This window comes from Lepisma saccharinum, chromosome 12 (assembly GCF_977018435.1).
Source record: "Lepisma saccharinum chromosome 12, izLepSacc3.1, whole genome shotgun sequence".
NCBI lineage: Eukaryota > Metazoa > Arthropoda > Insecta > Zygentoma > Lepismatidae > Lepisma > Lepisma saccharinum.
Genome location: NC_139240.1, coordinates 68,408,304 through 68,422,601, shown reverse-complemented (window position 1 = coordinate 68,422,601; position 14,298 = coordinate 68,408,304). Strand labels below are relative to the sequence as shown.

The window sequence follows — 14,298 nt, the reverse complement described above, 5'->3', positions numbered from 1 at the left end:
AGTGTGGTTAGGTTGCTTGCCTTAAGTTATAGCTCTTTTCCAGTGTTACGGCGGGCGCTCTATATGCTGGCAAGGGAAGTGGGGAGCGGGGAATACGCACCAGACCAATCAGACAACAGCGGTGGCGCCGAGAGTTACGACGTCGAGGGGAGGAACTACTCCGTGCACCTCGTTCTACAGGCTGCTGCATTTCCTATCGCGCTGGATTGGTCGCTTCCCCGCTCCCCACATCCCTTGCCAACATATAGAGCGTCCGCTGTAACACTGAAAAAGAGCTATAAAAATGAACACATACTTCAAATTCAGAAACATTTTATGTGTAAAAGGTACTACTGAAAGCATGTTTAGACTAACAAGTGTCATTTCAGTGAAACTATTGGAACACTTCGCGGCGCCCCTGTAAGCCAGCCACTTTGGAAACCACTGTTCTATACTATAACGACAAGGGATTTTGTCCCCCACAACCACGACACACGCATTGCCTTTTCCAGCCCCGTCGCCATTTTCACTGTTTTACTGCAATGCATGATGGTACCGAGTGTTGCTAAGTACATGGAAGAAACTTTATGAGATGCTCTTCATGTTAATACAAACGACCTCCACTCCACTGCATAGAAAGTTATTTTCTTTTTATGAACAACATTTATGGGGCGAATAATATCTGGACACACTGTGTATATGGTTTAACACATGCCAAGAAAATAGTGCCCAGTCCATTATTTCTCCACTACAACTGGACCCAGGCACTGTTATTTTATGCCAGCACCCTGTAGTTTCAAGGGTCGTTCCTCGCGTCTTTCATTGCTGTCACCACATCAGTGTTGCTACTACCTGGAAGCACAAGTTCCCCTTTCCAGGTGCAAAAATTCCTTCAATTTCCCCTCTCTGCTTGTTTTAAATGCTGTCGAAGCGTCAGTGTTGCTACAACATGGGAGCACAATTTCCCTTTTCCAGTTGCAAAAATTCCCACTTCCTTCCCTGCCTTCTAGCTTTAATTGCTGTCGCAAAGTCAGTATTGCCACAACCTGGGAGCATAATTTCGCTTTCCCAGGTGTAAAATTCACTTTTCCCTTTACCTTAGAAAATTTACAAACCAGTGATTACAAATTTTAACAATTGATATTATCATTAGTTGAACCTTATTTTTCCTTAGAAAAATATTTAGGCCTAAAAGGGAAGAGGAGACAGGTGAGTGGAGAAGGTTACATAATTTGTATTCATGTCCAGATATTATTAGAACAAATATATCAAGAATACTTAGGTGGGCAGGCCATGTGGCACGAGTGGGAGAGGAAAGAAGAGTTTACAAGATTCTTGTTGGGAAACCTGATGGTAGGAGACCTGTAGGAAGGCCAAGACGAAGATGGAGGGATAACGTTCAGTTGGACCTAAAGGAAATCGGTAAGGATGGAAAATACCTTGCCCAGGATAAGGACAGATGGAAGGCTTGTGTTGCTGCAACCATAAACCTTCGGGTTTAAGAAGGCTAGAGAGTTAGTTAGTTAGGAATGAATGAAAATAAGGTAGTAAAGCCAGTCCTTAGGGTATGCTGCAATGTACACTACAGGAGTGTATCGCATTCTTAATTTACCGGAAGTGGGGTATCTTGCAGCTTTCGGGACGACAAGCCAAAATTACCAACAGGCGATTTTTCGCTGATGGAACCGTTAGAGAATCTTTCCAGTCCCTACCAAGAACCTTCAAGCGTAGCTGTAATGTCTCCTGGTTCATGTGAATCTCCATTACATGGGTGTTGCCTTCTCATGGTTTACCGTTCCCTTGTTTGTTTCCGAAGCTTTGTTTTCTTCTTTGCGAAAGGGAGAAAAAGTTGCGAACAGCGTCCTTCCTTTATGGCACATCCCATGTCACTGGCAACAGACGACCTTCTGATTGCCTTAGCTCACGACAAAGGCTTCTTAGGCACCGATTTCTCATAAGCCCTTTGTGGTTCATGGGAATTAGCGGCAATGTCCTCGCTGCAACTGTAATGGCTCTCAGTGACTAAGTGCGCAGGGGCAACCAACCACCATATGGTTTCTTTTCTCAGAAGCAGCGACATCTATGGGTAAAAAGTTTTAAAAGTGCCATGGTTTCTTCCATTTTAACCCGTGGTGCAACAGCCCTCAAGGGCCAGGGCCTACCTACCTACTGCCGGCCTCACTCCCACATGCCTCAGCAGAGGTGGGAGATCGGCCAACCAGTTATGGGGTGACGTGTGGTCAGCACGACGAACCCTCAGTCGTTATTGTAGGTTTCCATGACAGCAGACCCGTACCCAGGTTTTCTTTGAGGCGGGGTGGGGTGATTGAGTCAGATTATTTTACGCCAGCTTTGGCTAATCGCGACAATGAAGAAGAGTGATGATATTACTTCTGGGCCATGCTTCTCTCCACAACAAACCCATCCATTTACCTATGCAAGGACGAAATCGAAATTCATCCACAATCTGAAAAATTGTCAATATTGTTTTCGTAGTGTTTTATAGGCTCACATTTCATAGTTCGAGGGGGGGGGGGCACGGGCCTGCATGACCGGGTTATGCTACTCGTTCGTAGCTCCCCAATTTCGTCACGATGGTCGGTGGCCACCGGTCCCATACACAGGCCGAAATCTCAGATGAAAAGTTGGAACGCTTTCCCCAGGAGACTCGAACCTGAAGCCTTAGAACCAGTGATGTGCCATAGACTATAAATTTACGTCTACATGCGTTGTCTACACGTACTCTACACGTAGATTACATTGGGTTGTAGTTTACATAAACTACGTAGACAATCTAAACTGCATTTTCAAGGATTTCATGAAAGGAAAGTGACATTTTCAACTATATTGGTTCCTAACGAAATGAAAAGAACCCTATTTACAACAAAATTTATCTTCTCTTCTATTAACAACTATGGAAGAAGATAAATAGTATGCAAAAACAACAACAGATGGCAGTCGTGAGGCAAGAGTGGTATTTTTCCCATAAAACACTAGAATATTTCCTGTATTAGGTTTCTTCCTGGGTGAGAAATTGTTCGAATTTGGAAGAAAGAGTATGGAAAGTTCTGCTCACACATCAGCAACTGATACGCAGTATAATTTTATTTTAATTCCACGGCGCCCTTTGCTAAGTTATCACCTTTCGCCATGTTGTTTACATAGATTACGTCATCTACGTGTATGAAAAAGTCTACGTGTAGAATGTAGACTATCGTTGTTTACGCGTAGACGCACATCACTGCTTAGAACGCACGACCAGGGTGCGGAACATCAGAGGAATTGCCTTTTCTAGAGATTGTCAATTTAAAGTTACTTTTTTGAGAAGGCGACGGATCTGTCATTCAATTGTCGGTTCCATTCACTGTCGATGTTGCGATCACTGTTCGGCCGTCTCACGCAGTGGAAATAAATCACTCTGTGTAAAGAATTTGACGATCGAGGATTCCCAGCGCTGGATCAAAGGGCAGAAGGTGGAACCAGGCGATGCGTGAAGTTGGAATGTAAAGTCGTATCCTGTACATATGAACTTCTACGTGGAGACCTTGACTTCGTCCTTCACAGACAATTGTCTGCTTCAATCAAGTATTCCTTCAGAGCACGGTTTATACCTGGACAATACAATCTCACAAGGAGAGTCTTTTTTGTAGCCCTGTACTTCTTGACGATAATATTAGTATTTTTTCTATTTTATGTCGCTTTTTGCCCCCTTTACGCCAATCGCGACGATGAGGATGAACAGTGAGTAGATGGAATTGATGCAGCTACATTCACCTCTACCCTGGCTCGCACCCGAGAATTTCGGTGCCAAGATAGAAAGTCGACTACAGCCGGCACGAGTGTTCTTTCTGAGTGTCGCTTCATAAATTTCGCCTAATCATCACTCATCCTCAACGTCGCGGTTATCCAAAAACTACGGGATACACGACGTAAAAATAAGAAAAATGCAACGTTGTCGGCTGAGCAGTTGATAAGCAAGAAAACTACCTGTTCTGGACAAGTGCTAGCAAGTTATCAGACTGCATTGTGTTGATTCCAAAGTGTTATTTCGTAGTTTTACTTTGTGTACCCGCTTCTTGTTTGCCTGCCTTGTGAGCAATGGCATGACTTTCGTGACGTGGCATTCCTCTCATTGACATCAAATGGAAAGCGCATTTTCAGCTGGCGGCTGACATTCACGGCTATTTCTGTCCCTCAGTCGTTTTCGGGGGGGAGGGGTGTCTCGATGTGTGTCAACAACCTTAGTTGCTAAGCAAAATCTGCAGGGGCAACATCGCTCTCTCGAAGCAAGCGTACTTTCTCGCTTTACAGTAAGTTTGGCAACATGTAGTGCATCCGATGGTCATTTGTTTCGCTCCGCTAAGAGCGTTCGGTGCCGCGTGACTCGAATATGCCCGATGTCAGTCGAAGAGAATTCAACTTATCGCTGATTCGCTGTTTCCCATCCGCCAGCTGGAAATGCGCCCACTATAGGACTTTCCAAGATCAAAGCTTGACACCATAGTAAAATAACTCCTTGTGGCTGTCAACCGGACCTGCTTAAATCCCAACAGGTGTACCAGACGGAAAATTGCTTCCGTAAGTGCACCTGTTTTCTAGCTACATACATCCGCGCGGTGAAAGGCGTTAAGAAGCGAAATTGCTCTTTGTTAATCGCCCATCAGAGACTCGTACAAAGGGACGAGAAGGTGAAGCTTCACACGTCCCTGACCTTCCTATGATATTATCAAGGCTTGTTCTTTGAATATGACGCGTGTTTATGCCATACATTCATTTCGACCTTAACTCCGTGATATTTAGTGGCATGCAAAGTGACATAATACATGAGAAAGAAATATCGAAGCTGCTGTTGTGGAATGTCGTGTTGGGTGCTATATTCACTTGCGCAAAGCCTTCGGTCTGTTCTGTATGTGAAGATTGCCTCGCTTTTCTGCACTTTTAGACAGTCGCGACGATGAGCAGGCCCGTAGCGAGGGGGTAGGCAAGGGGGGGCTGAAGCCTAGGGCGCTATGCACAGAGGGCGCAATTGAAAACATTAAAAAAAGCAGCAAAGGATATGGGACGGAGAAATTTCCACTTAGAATTTTCTGTTCCCAATAGTACGTTTTTAAAGATGTTCTTCAGACATTAGGACATAACTGATATATTCTTAAAAAATATAAACTTTTTTAAAAATCAGAAATGCATACTACGAATCTAAAAATGTAATCTACATTATTTTAGTGAGTTTTTCGGTTTCTCATTTCAAAATATGAAATATGAAGCTATGGGGCTGAATATAATGATGACTGGCGAAATATGAAATTCATGAGAGGACAATCACAAACACGCATGTACAGACCACAAGTACCACAAAGGATTATACTGGCTGTCAGTACAGCCGCCAGAGCCTCGTCAGTCTGCAACAATGCAGTCCAGGGTATACTTACTATGTGGAAGTGAAGTTGACACATGAGTGCTTTCTCAAAATGCTACTCCTTACACCCTAAATTTAGGGGAAAGTAAGAAATGCGGACACAAGTAAAGTTGAAGTCCTGATTCGAACGCCAGTTCCGTATCTTTGACACAGCTCGACCGGACGCGTATCTGGTTTCGAGCCAGAACCTGTTTTATTCTTTGTCACTTTTGCCTGCAGTGTTTATACATCCACGTGGACTTGACAAGAGTTGGTGGGAAAGGTTTGAGGGGAGGATATACTGGGCTCCACGCGGACGTGACGAATGGTTGCTTATTCCTCTCACAGAGAGAACTGATCTTTGGGAACTTTCTTTGAAGTGACGTGTAAAGTTTTTCAATTCCATCCAGGGACCTTATTTCCTCATCATTTTAAATACAGTCCAGGAACCTTTTCTCAGAATCAATTTTGATCCGGTCCAAGTTCCGTATTGAATTGAAACAATACGCAACACGGACCGAATTTAAATTGTGTGAGGGGAAAAAAAAGGTTCCGGTCCTGATGCGGAACCCAATAGAACCCATTAGAGTTTATGTGTTCCTGGACCTTCAACAACCCTGCTGTTAAGTTATCGTAAAATGAATAAATGTCAAAGTATTTTTTATTAAATTTAATTTAACTGTACATTATTCTACTGTTTAAATTTGATAATTTTAAAAAAATAATAACAGTCTACACTCAGAGAAGTAAATGTATCATATCGATTGATGCAGCACAATGCATCGATTGATGCACTAAAGTGTGTTTTATGGCTTGTTCAAAGAATCAGATTCACATTTGGGTGCATTTTTATATGTCGTGAAAGAAACACCAAAGTGCATCATTCGATTCAAGTGAGGATTCCTTTCTGTCGAGATGCACTTCAATGCATCAGTTGATGCGTTTTGATGCACCTTACTGCATCTTTTTTGATGATGTACTTAAAACGTCTCGTCAAAAAAGATGGAGGAAGTTTCATCAAGGAACATCAACTGATGTATTGAAGTGCATCTCGAATGAAAGGAATCCTCACTTGAATCAAATGATGCACTTTGGTGTTTCTTTCACGACATATAAAAATGCACCCAAATGTGAATCTGATTCTTTGAACAAGCCATAAAACACACTTTAGTGTATCAATCGATGCATTCTGGTGAATCAGTCGTACCTGTTGATTTGCACCCACTTGCGTAGATTTGAAAACTGGACGCCAGCGAGTTTTTTCTCTTCATCGCACACCAAAGCCTTGTTCAGTTACACACTACTGGTTTTTATTTGCCAAGAAAGACAATAGTGAAGGCTGTAATATAGAAAAGATTTTCACATCGGAGCTTCCGTAAATAGTTGCGACAATAAGGAAAAACACAGCCAATATCACTTTCTTCCCTAACCACAATGAAAAACTATTCTTTTTAATTGCTTGTTTGGTTGTTTGCCGTCGGTGGATAACTGGGTGGGGCTCTTTAGGTTCCAGGCGATCTAGACTGAAGGATAAATGTCTAAGAGAGTCAAGCAAAAAATATATGTTTCGTGTGAAAGTTTTCCTTTCGCCCTGTCTGACGGCTTGTTTTATATATGTTTAGCCAACGGTAAAAAAGTAAGGAAAAGTAGACCCATATAGCGTCTTCACGGGAAAGTAATCAAGCGATATTACTTCCCACATGTACACGTCTAATGTTGCTTGCTTGATTGATGAGTGATGATATGATGAAACTGACACACACGGAACACCCTTGCGAGCAAGGTGGACTGATTCAAACCCGGCGATTAAAAAAAAATCAGATTTAAATCATTTAAAAGAAAAAAATATAGAATAATGCACATAAGGATTTTGTAGATATCGGAATCATTTTTGCTGAAAGTACAAAGGGCGTTCAATAAGTTTTGCACAGATGGTTATAATATTTTTATTACTTGCAATATGATGATGAAATTTTAGGTGAGCATACTTTGATCCTTTGGCTAGAAGACCATGTCACTCAATGTAGCCTCCATCTGCTGTGACGCATCTCGTCCAACGTTCTTTCCATGCCTTGAATGCACTTTGGTAAAATTCAGGTGGCTGACTTTTACACCATTGTTTCACACAAGAAATGAGGTCCTTGTCACTGTCGAATGTTTTCCCCCGCAGGTGGACCTTCAGACGACCAAACAGGAAGAAATCCGAAGGAGCCAAGTCCGGACTATAGGGAGGCTGAGGGACGACTTCCCATTCCATTTTCATGATTTTTTTGCTGTGTCATCATGGCCGTGTGAGGCTTGGCATTGTCATGATGGAGTTTGATGACCTTACCTTGCAGCTCCGGTCTCTTGGTATGGAGAGCACGTCGTAACTCCATGGCATGGAAAGAACGTTGGACGAGATGCGTCACAGCAGATGGAGGCTACATTTAGTGACATGGTCTTCTAGCCAAAGGATAAAAGTATGTTCACCTAAAATTTCATCATCATATTGCAACTAATAACAATATTATAACCATCTGTGCAAAACTTATTGAACGCCCTTGTACATTAATTTCGTAATCATGTAATGGTAATTATTAGGTTCTAAGATAGGAAAATAAAGAAAACAGAATACATGTTTGAATTTGAATTTAAAATTTTGGGTGCGTCAGCACTTAGGCTATTTTGCTCCCGTCACATTACACGGGGGCCAGCCCCTTACCATTACAAATAACAACTCTAAGGTTGCATAACTAAAATCTTAGAATTTTCCGACTTCCGTTAAAAGCTAAGGCTGTAAACGGGCACACAGCACACACAAAGACAAAAAACAGGACAACACACACAAAATTATACTGGCCACAGGGCCAGTCGCCAGTGCCTCGTTCGTCTGCAGTCCAGGGTGTACTACGTGGAAGTGCATCCCTTACACCCCCAGAATACATGTACTGATGGGGTAAAGCTCATACGAAAGGAAATGGTAAACAGTAAACACACTTAAAATTATCTTAATTTAAAATCCAGAATTTTAGGTGAGGGGATATTTCCCCGAATATATTGAAGGGTGCAAAATGGCCTGAAGTGCCGACGCACCAAAAAAATTGTAATTAATTCATTCATTCTTGATTTAAAATCCAATAATTTTTATAGGCAAAAATAGTAAAAATTTTGTTTAGAATGTAAAAATACTAATCATATTAAACAGTAAATAGTGTCATTATTAGAGCTCGGAAGTTGAAGACCTATAAATTGGCAAAAAAAGGACGTATAAATGTAATCCAAATTAATTAATAACTTCAGTTTTAATTACATATTTAATGAATAAAATAAATACAAAATTCTGGTGGTATGGAACACACAGTGCGAAAAAACTATATGAATGAAATGCATCTTCTTTCAGACATTATATATTTTTTTAGATTAACATAATTTGAAAAATCATAGTTGAAGAATCCTATTTGGCCTAACCACACTAGGGTTACCGAAATAGGGTTACAGAAGAGGGTGAAGTTGCAAAAAGAAGCCGTTTAAGACCTAAAAAAATGCTAAAAAAGGCCCAATAGGCCAAAAAACGCCCAAAAAGGCAAAAAGGGACAAATGAAACCCACCTTTTTCTGGCCTACAATGACCCAAAATGAACATATATTCTGTTGGGCCTCGTCTTCGGACACTAGGAAGAAAAAAAGGATTTTTGCTCAACTTCCCAGCCATCATTAAACTGTAAATAACATGGCAGCTGATATTTCGCAAAAAAATCGTCAAAATTCAGCTACAAAGTCTATAAGGAAATATTTTAAATTACAATTATATAGTAAATCTAGAATGTTGAAATATTTTACAAGGAAGTTTACCAAACAAGAACTATCTATATATATAAAAAAAGCATATATCTATATGTATGGTGCCAAAAAAATTCTATTATCCACCCTGCTTCCCAGGCAGGCATTCTAATTCGGGACCCCTTGGGTCATAGCACGATGTGCTAACCACTCCATCACGACTTATAATGTTTCGGAGGATATGCATTAACTTGTTGCGCTTGCACACAGGAAAAATGCATCAAGTTTAATTTACTCACTTCAAATGCATCAGCTAATACAACGAAGAGTGTAATTGTTGTTTTCTTGGTTTGTCTGAAACTTCTAATCTTATGCATTTTTTAATGTCGACCACAAGGTGAAGAAATACTTGATAAAATTCATCAGTGAACGATTAATGCATTAAGCTGAATTCGTATCTAAGACCTCTCTCTTCTGCTGATCAAAATGTTTCACTGTATAAGATACATGTCAATGGAAAATTAAAATAATAGATTAAGAAACGAAACAGAATTGTAGGTATTTGTGTACAAGATAAAATTTGCTATTGGATCTCATTTGGCGACTAAGTTGGCGCCAAAATATTGTCGCTAAATGGCGCCCGAATATCAGTCTACGCTGTTACAAGTTCCGTAAAATTTAAAATATTCTACCGTTGTAATTTAACGGTATGCTTGTTAATATGCGAAACCGGGACGGAACCGTTTTTCAAAACTTATATATTATACGCATGAATAAATATAGATAATGATTGCAGTTGTGTGCATGATAAATATATATATTTACAGACGGAAACATTAAAATTAGATTAATTATGTAATGACCGTTAATACTTTAACGGTTTTTAACGGTAGTTGGATGGCAGTGGAAATTTACGGTTCTAGACCGTCATTTATCCATTCATCTTTCTTGTAGTTAATTAGGAACGCAGATTGGTCCGAAATTTGCTGGGTTGAGAAACACACCACACAATCGTTTTGTTTCTAAGCCCCGCGACAAGTTAAGTTTGCAGCAACTTCTTGCATATATAGACCTAAACGTGCACGCAGAATATAGTTCCGCTGCAATACTGACTGTTTTCTCACTGTCTGCGATATGAACAGCTCGGCGGTCGAGGCAAGACTGGCACGGGAGATGCAGAGTGTCGTTCTCACGCGGATTAATGCATAAAACCTGCTGCAAACTTAGTCTGTCGCGGGCCTTACTTCCTTAGTAGAATCTTGAAATCCACAGTACATAATACTCATTGCGATACTCCGTAAGCTAATAATAACCATGGGTTTGACACATTTTGCTTGTTATGCAGCGTGGTCTAGACACTGCAATTTTGATAAAAAAAGGTAATGACGTTATCGGATTTCCTCTTTCTTGTGAAGGGAAATTCCTTGTCAGTTGCTCGGTTTAGTCAAGGAAGAAGGAAAGTCTTGAATCTATGACATGTATTCGTGGTTCAAGACGAGCAAACACTGATTACTGTAGCCCGAAAATTCAGCCATTTACGAGGGCCACTATTTATATTTTGAGCCTTGGCAACACTGATTGAAGTTAGGCACGATTTGACGTTTGCACGGAATCGTCTGGCATTATTGACCATAACGTACTTCAAATGTTTTGTCAACAGCTTGATTTGTGTTGTTTATGTTGCCTTGGAGATTGCGCGACAACAATAAAATGGAATTAACTCGTGAACATTTTCGTGCGATGATCTTTTACGATTTTCGACGTGGATTATCAAGACAAGAGTGCATCGATCAACTTACTTCCGCGTTTGGCGATGAAGCCCCATCCTTTGCCACTGTGAAACGCTGGTATAACGAATTTAATCGTGGCTGCCATTCGCTCACCGACGAGATTCGCGAAGGTCGTCCAAAATCAGTTGTTGTTCAAGAAAATATTGATGCTGTGCAAAACCTAATACTGCAAGATCGTCATGTGACATACTGTGAGATTGAGGCAACCATAGGCATTAGTTCCACCAGCATATATAAAATATTACATGATCATTTAGCTGTGAGAAAGGTATGTTCTCGTTGGATCCCGCACAATTTGACAAAAACTCAAAAAGACGCTCGCGTCAATTGGTGCAAACAAATGCTCAATAAATACAATCGTGGTGCTTCAAAAGACGTATATAAGATTGTAACAGGTGACGAATCATGGATGTATGCATATGAGACGGAACGTAAACAGCAGTCGACTGTATGGGTGTTTCAAGATGAACCCAATCCAACAAAAGTTGTTCGCGCTCGAAGCACATCGAAACAAATGGTCGCCTGTTTTTTCGGGAAAACTGGTCATGCGGCAACTGTGCCTTTAGAGGAACGTAGAACGGTCAACTCTGAATGGTACACAACAATTTGTTTGCCAGAGGTCTTCGGTCAAATACGGAAAACAAACAAACGCCGTCGGATCATTCTTCATCAAGACAATGCCAGCTGTCACACATCTCGTCTAACAACCGACTTTATGAACAGTCAAAAAATCGAATGGATGGGTCATCCGCCGTACAGTCCTGATTTGGCACCCAATGACTTCTTCTTGTTCCCGAATGTCAAGAATAAATTGCGTGGACAACGATTTTCGTCGGCGGAAGACGCCGTTGATGCGTTCAAAAACCATATTATGGAGGTGTCTCAAGAAGATTGGAAAAACTGCTTTGACAAATGGTTTGAACGAATGCAAAAGTGTATTGACCATAAGGGAGAATACTTCGAAAAACAATAAAGCAGTTTTCAATGCCAAATTCCTGTTTTTTCATTGTTAGGCTCAAAATGTAAATAGTGACCCTCGTATTTTGGTTAAAATAGGTAGGCAAGAAGGCATTTATGATGTGGAAAATAGGCGAAAAATAGGCAGAATAAACAGAAATTCCAAGTCAATAATTTCATTCAAAAAGTTACGTAAGATCTACATCTATGTTTTACTCTCCTTTGTTGTCTTGATTGCACAACCACAAAACTTTGGAATATTGTTATACAGTAAAACCTCGTTAATCCGAACTAATGGGGGGGATAAGTTGACCGGTTTAACGAAAGTCCGGATTAACTGAAATAACCTAAAGGAACAGTAGAAAGTGCAATAAAACTCAGTTTATAGCAACAAAACACGCTTATTATGGTGTATTTAAAGGGCATAGGTTTGTACGGTCACGTATTTTAGTGACCAGAGTTTTACGAGTATATGCCGAGGGTATTCCTGTGTCAATGCACTTCTTGCCGAAAGTCTGCGGGCAACAGAATTTCATCAGTGGTTGACTGCCTTTTGTTTGGGAAGTTCTCCCATGGACCTTGTACGTATTTTAGCAGTTACGGAGCAATATGACGAATGCGATTGTGGAATTAATTTTGGATTAAGCGAAGTCCGGCTTATCGGTGTCCGGATTAACGAAGTTTTACTGTATTAGGCACAGCAAGTTTGGAATATTGTTATATAAGGCGATAGGTTTTGATTGATTGGTGTTTAAAGTCTACTGGATGCACAGTAAAGCTAATCGGGACTGGACCTACAGTTTAACTTCGGATCCGAGCCACTATGTGCCTCCATCGGGAATCGAACACTGAACCCCTTGATTACAAGGCGACGACGATTAGGCGATAGGTGATAGCCAGGGTGGCATATGTCGCCGAAAGCATGAGAACGTCCACCAGGCAGATACCATCTGTTGTTGAATTAAAAGATCTTGCCTATCACCTATTATAACAATATTCGAAACTTTTTGTGAGGAGTGTATATTCATAGCGAGGTGCAACTGTGGCTGGAACAGCGGTTCGAAGACTTTTATGCAGTAGGTTTTTGGGGGACTGACAAAGCGATAGGATAAGTGATGCTGGTGTAGATTATGTTGAAAAATGAAAACAGTTTTCAAGTCAATATCTCATTTAGTATTTCCTTTCATAAATGTTTGTGACCTACTTTGTGACGTACCCTCGTAATTAAGTTTCTCAACTCGCACTTTTAAATTGCAATATAAATCTTAAGACATTTTAAAAACAAGACTTCGGGATACTAGATGCACTTCTACTGCAACTTTCTCCTCCATTGCAAGCCACTTACTTGTTTGGTGCATTTTATAAGACAGACGCTGAATTTCACAATGCTTCAGGGTTTGCAGCGGCCGAACGCTAGCCGCTAATCCGTGATAGCACGAAACGCGCCAATTCTATCAAGTAGCGTTTCCTGCGTCACCTCTGCAGCTTGCTAGATCCTCGGAGCGGTTTCGTAACCGTTGGGAATTGGATGAAGGCTCTCTTTACAATCACGTTCTTCTTTATACCTTCTTTGCTTTTCTATGTCTCTGTACTTTCTTTCCCTCTATTTCCTTCATTCATTATCCCTTTGTCTCTTCTCCATCTTTCTCTCTTCCATTCTTTATCTTTTCATTTCCCTACACTCGTTCTTACCATGTTTTCCCTGCTCCCTCCTTTCCTTTTCTCTCTGTCCTCGCTCTTTCCTTCCACACTCTTCTTTCTTCCTCTCTCCTTCCTTGTACCTCTTATTACTTTCTTTCCCTCCTTCTGTGTCTTTCATTATCTCTTTTCTCTCCCTTTCTACATCTCTTTATCTTTCTTCCTTTTTTCTTTCCCTCGCTCTTTCTCTCTGCGTCAGACACGTGGCGAGGGGTATGCTGGGTGGGGGGGTTGAAGTAACAGTAATTAGAGTACTGCATTGGACCACTATCGCTCGAAAATACTCGATCGAATCTCCCACGCTCGACCGTGATTCGCTCGAATGTATAGATTATCAAATATCATTTCAATGGGACAAATCGTACAAATGCGTAAAAATACGTCCTGGTAGTTTCAGCCCATAATCATCATTTTCATATACAGAACAGAGCATTCCCTGACATTCGCTACGAGACTCGGCGGCAAGCGGCCCGGCATCAGCGCTGCTTGTCTTTCCCGGTGAACGGGTCCGCGACAGTCGCTTGAGTCGCCTATTAAAATTAGTTTTCATATTGTGTACTAACCTTGACTACAGAAGGTGTTGAAAATGATGTCCCTCTGCTGCAACACATTCCTGGCATCTCCGAAGGAAATTGGCATTTACACGTGCAAGTTCGTGTACTGTAATTCTCCCGATTTCTCGTACAATACTCTCTTTTAACTCACGGATGGTGTGCGG

The 14,298-nt window shown here is 41.1% G+C and overlaps 1 protein-coding gene across 1 annotated transcript in view; it reads right to left on the bottom strand.

The window, feature by feature from the left end:
- LOC145996374 (uncharacterized) overlaps positions 1-13,701 on the bottom strand; it is an 86,624-nt gene extending 72,923 nt beyond the window's left edge. The window contains exon 1 of the mRNA XM_083132804.1: positions 13,575-13,701. Within this exon, the coding sequence (XP_082988930.1) occupies positions 13,575-13,701 (127 nt within the window). The remainder of the gene's footprint in view (positions 1-13,574) is intronic.
- Between the last annotated feature and the right edge of the window lie 597 nt (positions 13,702-14,298).